Genomic DNA, 17,500 nt, shown 5'->3' with positions numbered 1-17,500 from the left:
CTATAAGTATATGCACCCATTTCCTTGTAAATATACACGTGCTGGAGTGTATATGTGTATTTATTTATGCTATGTTTAGGTATCCATTTATCTATGCATATATATATGTATATATAACTACTAGTGCAATTGTACACAGAGAATCATGTCTACCTATCTATCTATCTATCTATCTACCTATCTATCCTGTCTATCTATCTATCTATCTATCCTGTCTATCTGTCTGTCTATCTATCTATCTACCTATCTATCCTGTCTATCTGTCTGTCTGTCTGTCTATCTATCTATCTACCTATCTATCCTGTCTATCTGTCTGTCTGTCTATCTATCTATCTACCTATCTATCTATCTATCTATCTATCTCTATCTATCTATCTATCTATCTATCTACCTATCTATCCTGTCTATTATCTATCTATCTATCTATCTACCTATCTATCCTGTCTATCTGTCTGTCTATCTATCTACATATGCACACATCATCATAATCATCATATAGACACACACTCATAGCAAGGGCATGTGGTTTAGTGGTTAGGGTGTTGTACTAGCAATTGCAAGATTCTGGGTTCAATTTCTAGACTGGGCTGTGCATTGCGTTCTTGAGCAAATCACTTCATCTCACCTTGCTTTGCAATCCCTGCAAACACCTGATCTATGGTACACTTGTGCATCTGTACAGGCAATGTCGATTTGATGGAGGGAATGAGTTTCTGAGCAGCACAAACATTTGATCACTCTCTCTCTCTCTTTTACTCTTTTACTTGTTTCAGTCATTTGACTGCGGCCATGCTGGAGCACCGCCTTTAGTCGAGCAAATCGAACCCCAGGACTTATTCTTTGGAAGCCTAGTACTTATTCTATCAGTCTCTTTTGCCGAACCGCTAAGATACGGGGACGTAAACACACCACCATCGGTTGTCAAGCAATGGTGGGGGGACAAACACAGACACGCAAACACGCATACATATATATATATATATATATACACATATACGACGGGCTTCTTTCAGTTTCCGTCTACCAAATCCACTCACAAGGCTTTGGTCGGCCCGAGGCTATAGTAGAAGACACTTGCTCAAGGTGCCACGCAGTGGGACTGAACCCGGAACTATGTGGTTGGTAAGCAAGCTACTTACCACACAGCCACTCCTGCGCCTAAAAATTTACACGTCACTATAAACTAATCATCAGGTTGTTCACCAAGAAATTGCAGAATGCCGTTCTTGGATCGAGAGACTGTTGTTAATATATACACGTATGAAGGGGGCAAGCTGGCAGAATCATTAGCACAACCAGCAAAATGCTTCGTAGCATTCCACCCATCTTTACGTTCTGGGTCCAAATCCCACTGATGGTGACTTTGCCTTTTAACCTTTTGGGGGTTGATGAAATAAGTACCAGCTGAGCGGTGGGGTTGATGTAATCAGCTTACTACCTACTCCCAAACTGCTGGCCTTGTGGCAAAATTTGAAATCAAAATATGCATAAGAGAGTATTGTAGTTTGCTTGAAGCATTGTGTATTGTTTGTAAAGAATAAAAAGTTTAGAAAGGTATAACAATGCACTATAGAACAAAAAATGGACTATATACCTGTTGTAACTTGGTTATCAGTAGTCCGATGATATTTCGGAATTACAATTCCTTCTTCAGATCTTACTTGCTGGAGTCTCTGCTATAATATATGCATATGCATATATATATATATATATATATATATATATATATAAGAACTGAAGAAGGAATTTTATTCCCCGAAAGTAATAATGAACATATTGTATAGTTCTCCGGTGCACCACAACTCATCAGAAAAAGTAACCAAAACTGCATGAACAGTGCATAGCATATGCACAAGAAATGAGAAAGAAAAAAAAGGGTGGAGGGTATCAGGTCTATTGTTGGGGAATTTCAGGAAGCATGGAAGTTTTGAAAGATGTAATGTCCCAACAGCTAACAATTGATGTGGACATGAAAAAATGTTTCCGAAAGTCACGATCACTGTGTTGTATTCTGATCTTTTAAACATGTCCACAAGTGTTAGATATATGGAATTCAAATTGGTGGCCAAGGTTGTTGTTGCAAAGATGGTGGATAGTCTTGTGGGTGTCTGCCAAATCAATTGCCAAAAACGTCAGAGTTTTAATGTGCCCATGCTCAGGGAAGCAAGATGTTCAGAGTGTTGTAGATGCCTGACAGCAGTTATGTACCTGGTTGCATGCTTCTGAACAGATTCTGGGAGATTGAGATTGCTTTACAAGTGTTTCATCATGCTGATTGTTAAACCTTAAGCACTGCCTGCTGTTGAGGCATCCACAGGATGTTGCGTGTCACTCAGGGAATGAGTGACAAGACCGCAGTCGTCAGTATACAAGGATTCATGTATTAGTGTTGAGTAAAGCTTCGATATGGTGAATGGAAGCTGGGGTCTCCTGATAAGTTTGTCTCTGTGTTTGATGGAATGAAAGCAAGTATCAACGTGGGTGGCAAAGTCCCTGATCTAATTCTGGTTGGAAATGGTGTTAAGCAAAGGGATATGTCAGTGCCATAGAGTGCAATCTCTATGTACATACTTACATATATACATTCATGCATACATACATATATACATACATACATACATACATACAAACATATATACATACATGCATGCATACATATATACATACATACAAACATACAAGCATGCATACATATATACATACATACAAACATACATGCATATATACATATATTTGGAATCAACAGGTTTTATTCCAGATTATTATAATTGTTATAGTATTATTATAGAAATGATATATATATGTATACCTACCTACCTACCTACCTACCTACCTACCTACCTACCTACCTTCCTACCTACCTACCTACATACTTACCTGTCTGCCTGCCTCCCTTCAGCTTCTATATCCAGATTACAAATTTACATTTATACCAATAATAATTCGTGCACTTGGTTTTGTAAGTAAATACCCAACTGTCAGTCTGGATAAGCTTGGATTTTCGGAAAAAGAAATCAACCAACTGGTTCACACATTACAAATAGAATCTGTAAGTGGAACAGCAAAACTACGCAAATCTTTTCTCTAGCATAAAATGGGACATTATTTTTGTTATTCACATTCCAACAATGGAGCTTCGTATTTTTGTTAGAAACCAGCTCCTTCTTCAAAGGAAGAATTGAAATAATTAAAAACAGAAAAGAATATATATACATACATATGTATCTATATACGTACATATATATATATATATATCCAAAGTTTTAAATTTAAAAGAGAGTTTTGACGCTAATATCCATTATTATTGAAATTTATTCCTATCACAACATTTCTGTATAAGGCTATATTTGACTGTCAAATTTAAGTCAAACATATAATTTGCCTTACACATCTTCAGGGAAATACATTTAAGAACAAACAAACAAAAAAACAAAAAATCAAGAACAAGAGGTAAATACCAAAACATCTCTAGGTTCCGTCCATATTTAAATTTGTTGTTAAATGACTCGTTAAATAAGTTCCTTTTTAAACAAAGGAGTCTACTTTAGACTTTTTTGCGGTGAAATCTCTTGCTATATTGGTAACGATTACATGTTTTTCTATGAACAAATATATATATATATTCCAACTTTACCATTGCTCTCTTTATCCTTTTATATATTTATACATACACACGCTAATACACGACTTATAATCCCCAATCCTGTACATACAGCTATTGGGGCATACCTAGCCGGTATAGACCACTTACTCGGTATTACCTGTATCTTTGGGGTTTAGTTAAATTCGATACCCTCCTCAACCTTATATATATATATACATATGTGTATATGGGAAAGTATTGTAGTTTGCTTGAAGCATTGTGTATTGTTTGTAAAAAGTAATAAATAATAATAATGTGTTTTGAAAGGCACAACAATGCACTATAATACTATAATAGCTGATATAATTTAATCATCCTTGGTCTGATATAATATTTCGGAATATAAAAATTCCTTCTTCAGACATCTCTAGGAATTGATCGAGTCACTACTATAATCGATTTTCCAAAAATTAACCTAGGGCAGCACTACCTCCCTCAGGCACTTGCTATAGGCTTCTGTGTTGAGTCTGAGACCACGTAGGAAGATGAATGGAGGCATAACATCGCCATCACCAGTGATCACTCCAAACACCATGATGTTGACTGGATGTTTGAGTTTTAACACTCACAATACATGTTTTCGGGACATGGCAAAGCAGTGGTTGTTCTGTGTATTCACCATTTGATCCTGGAAGAAAATTTTCTTCCAGGATCAGATGGTGGACACACAGAACAAGCATGTTTGGTCTTCGAATTAGCTTTCTCCTTTCTGGTTTTGAGAGGCCTAATTTCTCAAGATTGAATTTTAGGCAGTGTGTTACATATCCCAGGGCCCCAATAATTACAGGTATAAACTTGAACTTGTAATTTGGATAGAGTAACTGCAGATTTCTTAATAGTTCAACATAGTTCTATATTTAAGAGATGAGGAATTATGTACATTATTTACATTTGGAATGAGAACCCAGGTTCGAAATTTTCTCAAGACACCTGATGAAGGCTGGAGGGTATATCAGCCGAAATGTTGTGTTAACACCAAGCAAGATGAGGACAAATATCTGTCAAATGTAAATAATGGAGTTTTTTATGTTTGTCCATCTGCCATTGCTTAATAACCAGTATTGGTTTCTCTACCTCCCCATAACTTAGCAGTTCAGCAAAAGAAACTGAGAGAATAAGTACCAGGCTTTGAAAAAATTAAGCACTGGGCTCACTTTGTCACAGTGTCCATCTACAAGATTCACTAATTCACTCACAATGCATTAGTCAATCATCATCATCACCATCATCATCATTTAACGTCCGCTTTCCATGCTAGCATGGGTTGGACGATTTGACTGAGGACTGGTGAAACCGGATGGCAACACCAGGCTCCTATCTGATTTGGCAGAGTTTCTACAGCTGGATGCCCTTCCTAACGCCAACCACTCTGAGAGTGTAGTGGGTGCTTTTACGTGTCACCCGCACGAAGGCCAGTCAGGCGGTACTGGCAACGGTCACGCTCAAAATGGTGTATTTTATGTGCCACCCGCACAAGAGCCAGTCCAGGGGCACTGGCAACGATCTCGCTCGAAAATCCTACAAAGGCCAGTCAGGCGGTACTGGCAACGGTCACGCTCAAAATGGTGTATTTTATGTGCCACCCACACAAGAGCCAGTCCAGAGGCACTGGCAACGATCTCGCTCGAAAATCCTATGAAGGCCAATCAGGCGGTACTGGCAACGGTCACGCTCAAAATGGTGTATTTTATGTGCCACCCGCACAAGAGCCAGTCCAGGGGCACTGGCAACGATCTTGCTCGAAAATCCTACAGGAGAAGACACTTGCCCAAAGTGTCCCGTAGTGGGACTGAACCTGAGCTCGCATGGTTGCAAAGCCAGTTTCCTAACCACACAGCCATTGGCCGCCTCCTATATTGAATCTATCTCAATAGCAAATCACAAATCACTCGCAACTCAGAGATAACGTATCCGAGCAACAAACTAACATCAGACTACACGGCCAAAACTATTTCCTGATCAATGAAAGAAACCTGAAGACAAGCAGTCTGCAAAACCGAGAGAAGAAAGTCTGAGGCTAATAAATACAACAACAACAACAACAAAAATAAAAATAAATAAAATAGAATCAAATCATAAAACATGCATTCATTCATCTTTCTTTCTTTATTCTTTTTCTTCTTCCAATTCTTCTTTTTCTTCTTCCAATTCTTCTTTTTCTTCTTCCAATTCTTCTTCTTTTTCTTCTACCTCTTCTTCTTCCTCATCCTTTCTTCTCCTTCTTCCAATTCTTCTTTTTCTTCTACCTCTTCTTCTTCCTCATCGTTTCTTCTCCTTCTTCTTCTTCTTCCAATTCTTCTTTTTCTTCTTCCTCATCGTTTCTTCTCCTTCTTCTTCTTCCAATTCTTCTTTTTCTTCTACCTCTTCTTCTTCCTCATCGTTTCTCCTCCTCCTCCTTCTTCTTCTTCTTTCCCTTCTTCATTTCCTCCTTCTCCTCCAGCTCATTCACCATTGCCATCTTTTTCTTCTTCTTCTTCTTCCAATTTTTCTCCTCCTCCATCCCCTCCCATTCCTCATTTAAGCACAGTATCATTCCCATGATGCCCTGCTTCAACCAACCAACCAGCACCACCTCAACCCTCTCCACCACTACACATTTAAAACACATCACACTGCAGACAAAACCAATTAGGTTTTGAAACGACAATGATCAACAGAGATTATTTATTGTCCAAAGAAATAATACAAGAGGATGATGACTCCTAAGGAAATATGAAAATATCTTTTCATGAAAATTTAAAACTAGAACAACAGTGATGGGTGTGTTGTGCCTTGTGTTTTCCATACAACAGGTTTTAAAAGAAAACTTGTTTTCTTCCCATATATGTTTATGCATGTGCACACATATCACTGTATATTCATGTACATATATGTATATATTTAGGTATGTGTGTGTATATATATATATATATATATATATATATATATATATATATATATATATATATATATATATACACATATATATATATATATACATATATATATACATATATATACACATATATATATACACATATATATATACATATGTATAAACATATATATACACATATTATATATATATATATATATATATATATATATATATGTATATATATGTATATATATATATGTATATGTATATATATATATATATATATATATATATATATATATATATATATATGTATGTATCTGTATATATACATATATATATATGTATATGTGTATATATATCTATATCTATATATATATATATATATATATATATATATATATATATATATATATATACATGTATCATCATCATCATCATCATTTAACGTCCATTTTCCATCCTGTCATGGGTTGCACAGTTTGACTGAGGACTAGCGAGCCAGATGGCTGCGCCAGGCTCCAATCACTTGGCTTGCTAGGTCTTCTCAAGCACAGCATATTTCCAAAGGTCTCGGTCACAGTGAGGCCCAATGTTTGAAGGTTGTGCTTCACCACCTCATCCCAGGTCTTCCTGGGTCTACCTCTTCCACGGGTTCCCTCAACTGTTAGGGTGTGACACTTTTTCACACAGCTATCCTCCTCCATTCTCACCACATGTCCATACCAGCGCAATCGTCTCTCTTGCACACCACATCTGATGCTTCTTAGGTCCAACTTTTCTCTCAAAGCGCTTACACTCTGTCGTGTATGCACACTGACATTACACAACCAGCGGAGCATACTGGCTTCATTCCTTGCGAGCTTACGTATGTCCTCAGCAGTTACAGCCCATGTTTCACTGCCATGTAGCATGGCTGTTCGTACACATGCGTTATACAGTCTACCTTTTACTCTGAGCAAGAGGCCCTTTGTCACCAGCAGAGGTCGGAGCTCTCTGAACTTTGTCCAGGCTATTCTTATTCTAGCAGCTACACTTTCAGAGCATCCACCCCTGCTACTGACTTGGTCACCTAGGTAACGGAAGCTGTCAACTACTTCTAGTTTTTCTCCCCGGAATGTGACAGAAGTTGTTCTCTGCACATTTCCAGTGTTTATTGCTCCTGAGCATCTGCCACATACAATATATATAATATATATATATACACACGTATCCATACATACATACATATACAAATATATATATATTTGTATACGTGTATATGAGTCTATATGTATGTATACATGTGTGTGTGTGTGTGTATATATATCATCACCATCATCAACATAATTTAACTTCCATTGTCCCATGCTGGTACGAGTTGGATTGGTTTGACCAGGGCTGTTAACACCACTGTTAACATCATCACCACCACTACCATCACCAGCAACACCAGTATCACTTCCCATCACTCATCAACACAAAAACCACCACCACTATCACATTCACCACTATCATAATTACCACTACCACTACCATCTTGACAACCACCACATCTACAGCACCCTCTACTATAACTCTAACACTAACATCTTGATTAATCCCCAAATGAAACTCAATCTGATGCCTCTACAAATCTTTTATTGCAGTGAAACCAGCCAGTTTTTCTGACCACCCCTCCAGAACTCCTTTTTCCTGGCATTGAAGCTACAGATTTTGGACGGACATAGTGAGCACATTTACAGTGGTAAGACTTGTTCTTCTTGCTGTCAAATACCCACTTTCTTCCAATCTAGAAAGGGGAAAATAAATCCCTTTTATCTCTGATACACAAATATGTTTGGATATATTAATCCCCATTTTGTGGATATAACGTCTTTGTTTACCAGATATACACAAACCAGCTTTTTCTTCCTCATACAAAATGCAGTTTTCATAATACTTGTTCTTCTTGCTATCAAATAAACTGTTTCCAATCCCACAAAACCTTGCTTCTGGAGTCAAAAATTTACCCACTTCTTTTTTTTTTTTTTTTAGTCTCTGATACACAATTCTGCCTGGATATACAACTTCATCTTGTGGATATGCTGTTTTTTTTTTTTTCCTGCTGGATTTACTCATCCTGTTTCTTCTGATAAATTGTATGGAAAGTATAACCCTGTCTTCCAGAGGACAAAATAACATTCTTTCATCTGGAGAAAAAAAAACCCCCCAAAAAAACAAACATCTTTTATACTCAACACCCAACATCTAATTTTTTTCTGGATATACCAACACATTTCATGGACATACTATCATTTGTAACAAATATATTTGTTCTTCAAGCAGGATATGCAGACTAATGTGTTTGCAGAAAAACTAATACTGTTATGTAATATACCTCTCGCAGTTTCACATTTCCTTCACCCATACAAACATATCTTTCGTTCCAGGCATACAGTTCTGTTTAAATATACAACCTTTTGTATATCCTGAAGGAACTGTCAAAATATATATATATATATATATATATATATAAGTCAAATCTGTTTTAATATTACCTTGTTTTGCCTGTGATCATCTGAGGTTAAACAAAACATCAGCATCAACATCCTACATACCTACATTAATATAAAATTTCATCATAATCTTTGAAACATTAACATTTGGGACACCATGAGAGACTTTTTCACCATATATTTCAAGTTGAATTCTTCAGATCTTTTAGAGAAATCAACCAGACAGCATCGGTTCCATTGTGGATCGAAATGACATTTAGTAAGAAACCCAACCAAACAAAAACACATCAATTTTAGATTTTGCTTTAGTTTAAACAAAGTCGAATTAACATTCCTCAGGATGCTGACTTTATTACCCATGATACTTGTGCCATTTTCACTGGCGAACACTTAAATGCAATCCATTTATAATTTTCAATCAATGTAAAGCAAGCATAGGGCAAAGAAATACCTTACCGACTTTGTCAGACGAGGCTGCTTTGACAGCCACATCCGTCTGAACATTTGGATCCATTGACGCGATGCACACTGAAGTATACACACATGCGTCGTATTCGTATTACTCGGAACCTCAGTATGTTCTTGCTTTGAAGATCATTTCATTGGCTCTGATCATATTCACCGGTATTCTTGGCAACAGCATGGTTGTCTACACAATAATCAGAGACAAACGCTTACACCGGCCACCATTTTATTACCTGGTCAGTCTGGCCATGTCAGATTTAGCTCGATCAGTGTTTTGCCTGCCTTTTGTATTAACCACTGTAATCCAGGGTTATGTGTGGGTGTATGGCGAGAACGCATGTATCCTGGTTGGCTTCACAAACACTTTTTTTATCTACAGTTCTGCCGTAACCTTTCTCCTTATATCAGGTGACAGATATGTCGGTGTGGTACAGACTCGCTTTTATCGACGCAAATGTGGCGGCCTGCTGTCACTTGCGTTCATCGTGTTTGGATGGGGTGTAGCATTTTTAGTGTCTTTCCCACCTATCTTTGGGCTAGGTAGCTACACATTTGTGCCAAGTGAAGCTCAGTGCACATATTCACACACACACTACAGGTCAAATGATACGCTCGTCTTTTTATTAGTGTTTACATTCATAATGAGCCTGTCGCTGCTTCTTTATTACCGGATACTAATGTTTTTAAGAAACCATCGCAAAATGTACCCATTTTTCCATCAGCCAGCACGTAGTAACAACTGGACGTTTCTAGGACCCGGCGCCAATGGACAGGCTTTAGTGAACTGGTTAAATGGTTTTACTGGATTCAGGCAAAACCCTTGGCTTAATCCTATAGCAGCTGGTTTTCAAATGCCCCCACGACAACTTGGACGGACAGTCAACTTAAAAGTTGTGAAAGGGGAACACCTCAGTCGACTGTTTTTCACTGTTACCCTTGTTTTCGACATCCTATGGGTCCCATATTTGGTATTGTCTTACTGGCAGGTTTTCGAGGTTTCCCACCAGCTGTCATCGACTTTCATTGGTGTGGCAGCATGGTGCAGCTATCTTGCAGTTGCTGTCAACCCGTTAGTATATCTCTGCTGTAGTGGCACTTTACGGAGAGCCTTTCGCCCGGAAATAGAAAGTTATTCAAAACGAGGTACTCTTAGAGAATAAATGGTATTGGAAATAGATTTTGAAGGTACTTGAAACGAAGCTGTGTAAGAGAATTAATAATGGTAAAAATAATAATAACTGGAAATAGGAAAGGTTTCCATAATGAGCTATCGTCAGAAGAATTGTTGTGTTGGGTAATTAAAAAAGCTATTCAGAATGAAGTAGTAAGAGAGAGAATATATATATATGTATATATATATAGTATATAATTGGAAATGACATACCGTATGAAATCTGAAACTGGAAAACAGTGTAAAAGCTACTTAAGTGTGTATGTGTGTGTGTTCACATGTGCACATGCATATGGTAAATGAAAATGTGCATATATATATATATATATATATATATATATATATATACACACACACACACATACGCATGCAAATATGTGTACAAATATGTGTTTTGGCTGACACATATGTGCATATATGTATGCTCAGGTGGTTATAGGAATGCTGCAGTAATTTATATATATATATATTGATATTATATGAATGTGGATGTGTGACCTCATCTTGGAGGAATGTAAAAGAATGGAGCAGTGACATAAGAAATGGCAGTATGTGACACAAAGTCAAGGTTTGTGAGCCAATAGAAATACGATTGATTTCAACCAGGATAACAGTTTGAGAAACTGGTGAATAGTTGAGTTAGAGAGAAGAGCGCAGTGGAAGTGACTTCTTTGGGAAATGATTTACATAACGGGTTGGCCAGAGCAAGGATTTTGTGAATAATTTCATTACGGGTGGGGCGGGGCAGGGCAGGGTGCTGTTGTGGAACCTCTGTCCCCCGACCGATGCGAGGTGTCTCGTGGGTACTGGTGCCATACGAGAGCATTGCGGGTTTTGGCAAGGTTTTATAATACTGCTGTTATATGCAGGGACTGGGATAACTAAAAATGCATATGTAAGGGTTGGCATGTGCGCTGCAACCCGATACACGTAAATACACTCGGACGCATACACGGAAGCATGCGCATAGAACATATGCACATGAAAATAGACACACTCACAATAGATGCCAGACAGATTTTAAATTAATGCAAGTAGTATATACATGTATGTACATATTGTCTATGTGTGTATATATTATGTATGTGTGAATGTTAGTATGGATGTCTGTGTACATATATATATATGTATATGAATATATATATATATATACACACGCATGAGTAAATATAAATATATATATATATATGTGTGTGTGTGTGTGTGTGTATATACATATGTATATGTGTGTGTGTGTATTCATTGGTTTCCTTGAACGGGTGGAATGTCCTCATTATCGAGGTAACAGTAGCTTGTTACTCTGGAGTTATGCCCCTTGTTATCACAGGCGGTGACAAGATTTAAGGGGAAAAAGTTGTAGGATCTACATACATACATGCATACGTATATATATATATATATATACATACGCATATATATATATATATAATATAGGTGTGTGTTTTTTCTTTTAAAAATGCTGCTAGAATGCAAATGAAGCTGTTAACTAATGGCTCCATAAACTATCAGACAAAATACTCCTTAAATGGGAAAAGGGGGGAAAAAAGTAGACAGAATAAGCTACAAGAATCGAACCACATGTCTGCTGTATATTGTATATATTCTGTATGTGTACATACATACATACTACACACATAGCCACACACACATATACATGTATGTAATTCAATTTTTTATGTGTATGTATGTATGTATATATATATATATATATATATATATATATATATATATATATATATATATATATATATATATATATATATATATATATATATATATACACACCATGTGCAGCATATATATTTCCCCATTCAATTTAGCATAAAGTAAAAAGATTTTTAGGTTTTGGTTAATGAAAGTTTACAGGTTTTTTGTTATATTTATTGGCAATATTTTACATATGTTTAAGGTGGTGAGCTGGCATGGTGGGGAAAAATGCTTAGCAACATTTTGTCTGTCTATACATTTTGAGTTCAAATTCTGCCAAGGTCGACTTTGTCTTTCATCCTTTCAGGGTCAATAAATTAAGTACCAGTGAAACACTGGGGTCGATGTAATCGACTAGTCTCCTCCCCCAAAATTTCAGGCCTTGTAACTTTAGCAGAAAGGATTATTATTATGAACAAGGTGGCCTGGTGGCAGAACCATTTACATACCAGGTAAAATTCTTAGTGGTAATTCGTGTGTCTTCTGCCGATGTTGACTTATCCTTTCATAGTTGATGAGATAAGTACCAGTAAAGTACTGGGTTGATGTGACTGATTCAACCCCTTTCCTGAAATTACTGGCCTTGCGCCAAAATTTGAAATTATTATTATTATTATTATTATTAAGGCAGTGAGTAGGCAAAATCATTAGCACCCTAGGTAAAATGCTTTGTGGCGATTCACTCGTCTTTAGGATATGAGTTCAAATCCTGCTGAAGTTGACTTTGCCTTTCATCCTTTCAAGGTCGATAAATTAAGTACCTGAAATTGCCACCCTTGTGCTAAAATTTAAAACCAATATTTTATGAATTTTTACAATTCAAAATGACCACCATTTGCTTTCACTAAAGCTCTTAATTTTTATCAACTGCCGTGCATGACTTCATTATGTTTAAATAATGGGTAAATGTATATGCTGCACTCAATATACAAGTGTGTGGACAAACGAAAAAAAAATAATAAATGTGGCTCTCAGCATATTAAGTAGGAGCTACATATTTAAATTAACACCATTTTGACTCAGTTTCATGCAGCTTAAAGTTTGGAGGATATGAGAGAAAAACCAAGATGGCTTCTAGATGTTAGGCCTCTATTGGTCAACTTAGGTCATGTGATGTTATTAGTCTGAAAGCCACATCAGTTCTTTTCTCTATTCTTTGACTGCTTTATTCATATCCCTATTTCTCTCCTCTAGACGGCTGATGAGTTAGGTTTGTGGTATGAGCCTACAAGCTGCATGGAGCTGAGTCAAACTGTTTTATATATATATATATATATATATATATATATAACATACAAAAATAAGAGGAATGACCAGCAAAAGTGGACTCCTATATGCTAGAAATAGATGCCGAATCATCTAACCACGAACATATTAAAAAAATCCGAAGATTAAAATTATATTACATACAAAAATAAGAGGAATGACCAGCAAAAGTGGACTCCTATATGCATCTATTTCTAGCATATAGGAGTCCACTTTTGCTGGTCATTCCTCTTATTTTTGTATGTAATATAATTTTAATCTTCGGATCTTTTTAATATGCTAGACCACTGGTTTTAATTGATTAATTTCAATTTTTACCCTCATTAATAAATTTTATATATATATATATATATATATATATATATATATATATATATATGTATATGTATATATATGTATGTGTGTATGTATGTATATAATATATGTATATTTGTATATATATTTGAGTGTATGTGTATGTATATAAATGTGTGTGTATATATAAATGTGTGAGTGTATTTGTATATGTTTATCTATGTATGCAATTTTATATGTTTCTGTATATAAATATGTATTTTTGTGTGTAAGATTATGCATAAATGCATCTGTATGTTTATATACATCTCTCTCTCTATTTGTCTATCATCTTTCGGTCTATCTGTCTGTTTATCTATCTATCTATCTACCTACCTACCTACCTATCTATCTATCTATCTATTTATATGTGTGCATGTGTAATGAGAGACAGAGTGACAAAATGTGTTGCTCTAACCCATTCAACACACTTTTACTGTGTAGTGGGCAGGTGTAATTGAAAAATAAGCAACAAGGTTTCTTATGTCATCAACAAACAATTAATTTATTCATTTGTTTTGTTTCCATTTTTAATTTTAATCCTATGTTCTACAGTCAATAAATTGTTTGTTTACAAGCAGAGTTTGTTGTTGTTTTTTATTTGTATTTCTTCTATCTGTATTCCACTGATCGTCACCAAGCAGACACACACACATACACACGTGTATATATGGATGTATAGTCTTGTATTGCTTTATGGTGTGTATAAGGTTTCCTGATACATAAAAATGGAACTCAGTACTTCAAAGAATACATCAATGCTGGCTTGGCTGTGTGGTAAGAAGTTTGCTTCCCAACCAGATGGTTCTGGGTTCAGTACTTCTGTGTGGTACTTTCAGGAAGTGTCTTCTACTATAACCACACAGTCTGAAAAGAGGCCTGTAGTATATATGTGTGTGTTTGTCCCCAACTACCACTTGACAACCGGTGTTGGTTTGTTTCCAATAAAAGTGCCATTGGCTTCAACTACAGCCTCCAGACGACTTTGGGATCTCTTGCAACTCCTCTAGATGGTCTCCTTGTTTAAGTTAGTGAATGCTGCCATAATCCTTCCCTTCAGTTCATCTTTGGTGTTACAAGGAGTTCTGTTGGTCTCTCGCTCAAACTGCGCCCAATGCATAACAATCAAGGGATTTGCAGTCTAGGGAATTAGGAGGCCAGATGTTAGGGGTGAAGTGGTTACAGAAATTGTCTGACAGCCATGACTGGTTTCTCCTGCTTGTGTGACATGGTGCAGAGTCCCGTTGCTAGACATAGGGTCTTCCAGCAGCCACCCTCTTGACCCAGGGCAGCACTACCTCCTCCAGGCACTTGATGTAGGCCTTCGTGGTGAGTCTGAGGCCATGCGGGAAGATGGAGGCATAACGTCATCATCACTTCAAACACCATGATGTTGACTGGATGGATGTTTGATTTTTATCACTCTCAGTAGATGTTTTAGGGACATAGTATGTCCTCAGATTGACACCCAAACATTCTGAAATGTTCGTATTGGAGCTTTCAGAGCGAATGCCAAGCATTACAGCATGTTCTTTCCAAATTTTTGGCAGAGTAAATTGCGTCATGGCTTTTCTCACAGACAGTGTCCAACTGACCCTACGATATTGTGTAGTCGACAGAATCAAAAACAAGCAATGCGCATGCACGAAATTGAAAAAATAAAATGTCACCAATTTACCCATCGTACTCTGTATATATATGTATGTATGTATGTGTGTATGTATACATGGGGAGGGGTGAATGTATTTATATATACATCCCTATGCATATTTATTCACTTACACAACAACTTATGATTTTTCTTCGAACTCTAGCCCATTCCACATTCGTACCTATCTCAAAGATAATCCATCTTCACTCTAGAATGAAACATTACGTGAAACAACAATTGTGGACATTTCGCCATCTCAACGCGTTTTCTGGGTAAAAAAACAACAACAACAAAAAGAGCAATCCAAGGGACATAACTCCGATGGACTTGTCTTCTCGGTTCTTTTGCTGGTCTATTATCCGGCTTTTCCTTTTGTTTTCTTTTTATTTTACAACTCTCAGACCCCTTAATCAGATGTGACACTTTCAGGCCTCCACAAGCAAACCAAGTAAGCCATATTTTTCCTTTCGGTCTTGAAATGGTGATTGCTAACAGTCTTAAGCAGCTGTCAAGAGACATTAACGTTAAATAAATAATAATATATTCGTCCTATTAACTAATATATCTAATTAAGCAAATTAATTTCTGACACATGAAAACTTACTGGACAACATTTATGCACGCGCGCGTGTGTGTGTATATTATTTTATTGTTTTACTTGTTTCAGTAATTTGACTGTGGCCGTGCTGGAGCAGCGCCTTTAGTTGAACAAGTCGACCCCAGGACTTATTCTTTGTGTGGTGCGATGGAGGAAGAAGACAACAAGAAGCAAAAGGACAGAATGAAGCGTTGGACCTTACCTTGCCGACCGCAGCGGGGTACACGATCGCTCCTAATCAGAACACGTCTTTCTCGTAACGTCGCTGTTTTCTCACTGGCCCCACGTGCTAGCCTTCGAGCGCGTGTCGCCGACTTCCGATCTGACCCTTCCGGTTTGGCCCTTCCGGTCTGGCTTCACCTCTGTTTGCCTCACCCCTCTCCACCACAACACATAGCTCGTCACAGCCCAAACACCACACGCCCCCCTGATCTATAGATCATTCAACCGGCTCTCCCACTCACGAACTATCTTCATTGGTTTCATAATCAGCCAACCAGGGAGGAGGGTACCGCTCCCTCTGTGGTCGCTGTGCGACCCCGGTACTGGCCTGAGTTCCTGGCGCGCTGTCTTCATCATCTTGCCTACTGCTGCTGTCTTCATCATCCTGCCCACTGCAGCTGGTTCCATCCTCTGAAGCACTGACAATCTTCCGCACATCCAAAACATGGTGTGGCATACCATCGACTGAATTGATGGAGGTTATAGTTCCTTTCCCCTATTGTGATGTGCACCGTGCATTTGGGGGTTTTACCCAAACTTCTTCCCTGATCTGCACGAAGGTGTGCTCTTCTTCTCCCCGGAGTCGCATCGATGCAATACACGGGTGCCTCCACTCGTACCTGAATATTGCCCTGTGTGGCAACGACTCCTCAGCCTGTCCTGACCTGGGCGACATATTGTACCAAAATACGGCCTCGATTGGCGAAATCTGGCCCCTCTCTGCCATGGTCTTGATGGTACGATGATGCCTTTCCACCACTCCATTTCCACTTGGCCGGTATGCCGCCCTGAAGAAGCGGCTGACCTGCCACCTGTCAAGCATTTCTTTCAGCACCTCCGAGTGAAATGCAGTGCCATTATCCAGCAGCAGCTCATCCACGGGGCCTCCTTCCAGGAATATCCCATTTAACACTCCTGCGATTTCCTCTGCAGTCCCCGTCTTCATCTCCCTCCATATGGCCAACCGCCCCGGTCCGCAGTCAACCATTGAGAGGTACGTCCCCTGCCGGTAGCGTGTTACGTCCACTGCCAGTCGTTTCCAGTTGTGGGCCACTGGAATACTTCCCGCCTCATGTACGCCCGGAGCAGGGTCAATAGACTGGCACCTGT

The 17,500-nt window shown here is 37.9% G+C and overlaps 2 protein-coding genes and 1 long non-coding RNA gene across 3 annotated transcripts in view; all 3 read left to right on the top strand.

Annotated features, from left to right (window-relative positions):
• LOC149130362 (uncharacterized) overlaps positions 1–17,500 on the top strand; it is a 253,238-nt gene that overhangs the window by 91,412 nt on the left and 144,326 nt on the right. The gene's annotated exons all lie outside the window — the stretch shown is intronic.
• LOC106867476 (putative G protein-coupled receptor 85) lies at positions 8,947–12,275 on the top strand. The gene has a single exon (XM_089345624.1). It carries the CDS (start codon positions 9,499–9,501, stop codon positions 10,600–10,602), a length of 1,104 nt encoding a protein of 367 aa, XP_089201750.1. The 5' UTR covers positions 8,947–9,498; the 3' UTR covers positions 10,603–12,275.
• The window catches only part of LOC106867470 (uncharacterized), a 25,311-nt gene continuing 23,609 nt past the window's right edge, over positions 15,799–17,500 (top strand). The window contains exon 1 of the mRNA XM_052978004.2: positions 15,799–16,018. The gene's annotated coding sequence lies outside the window, so the exon portion shown is untranslated. The remainder of the gene's footprint in view (positions 16,019–17,500) is intronic.

Source organism: Octopus bimaculoides, chromosome 29 (assembly GCF_046866305.1).
Source record: "Octopus bimaculoides isolate indiv1 chromosome 29, ASM4686630v1, whole genome shotgun sequence".
NCBI classification, from domain to species: domain Eukaryota; kingdom Metazoa; phylum Mollusca; class Cephalopoda; order Octopoda; family Octopodidae; genus Octopus; species Octopus bimaculoides.
The sequence above is the reverse complement of the archived record's forward strand: the minus strand, read 5'-3'. Positions and strand labels throughout refer to the sequence as shown.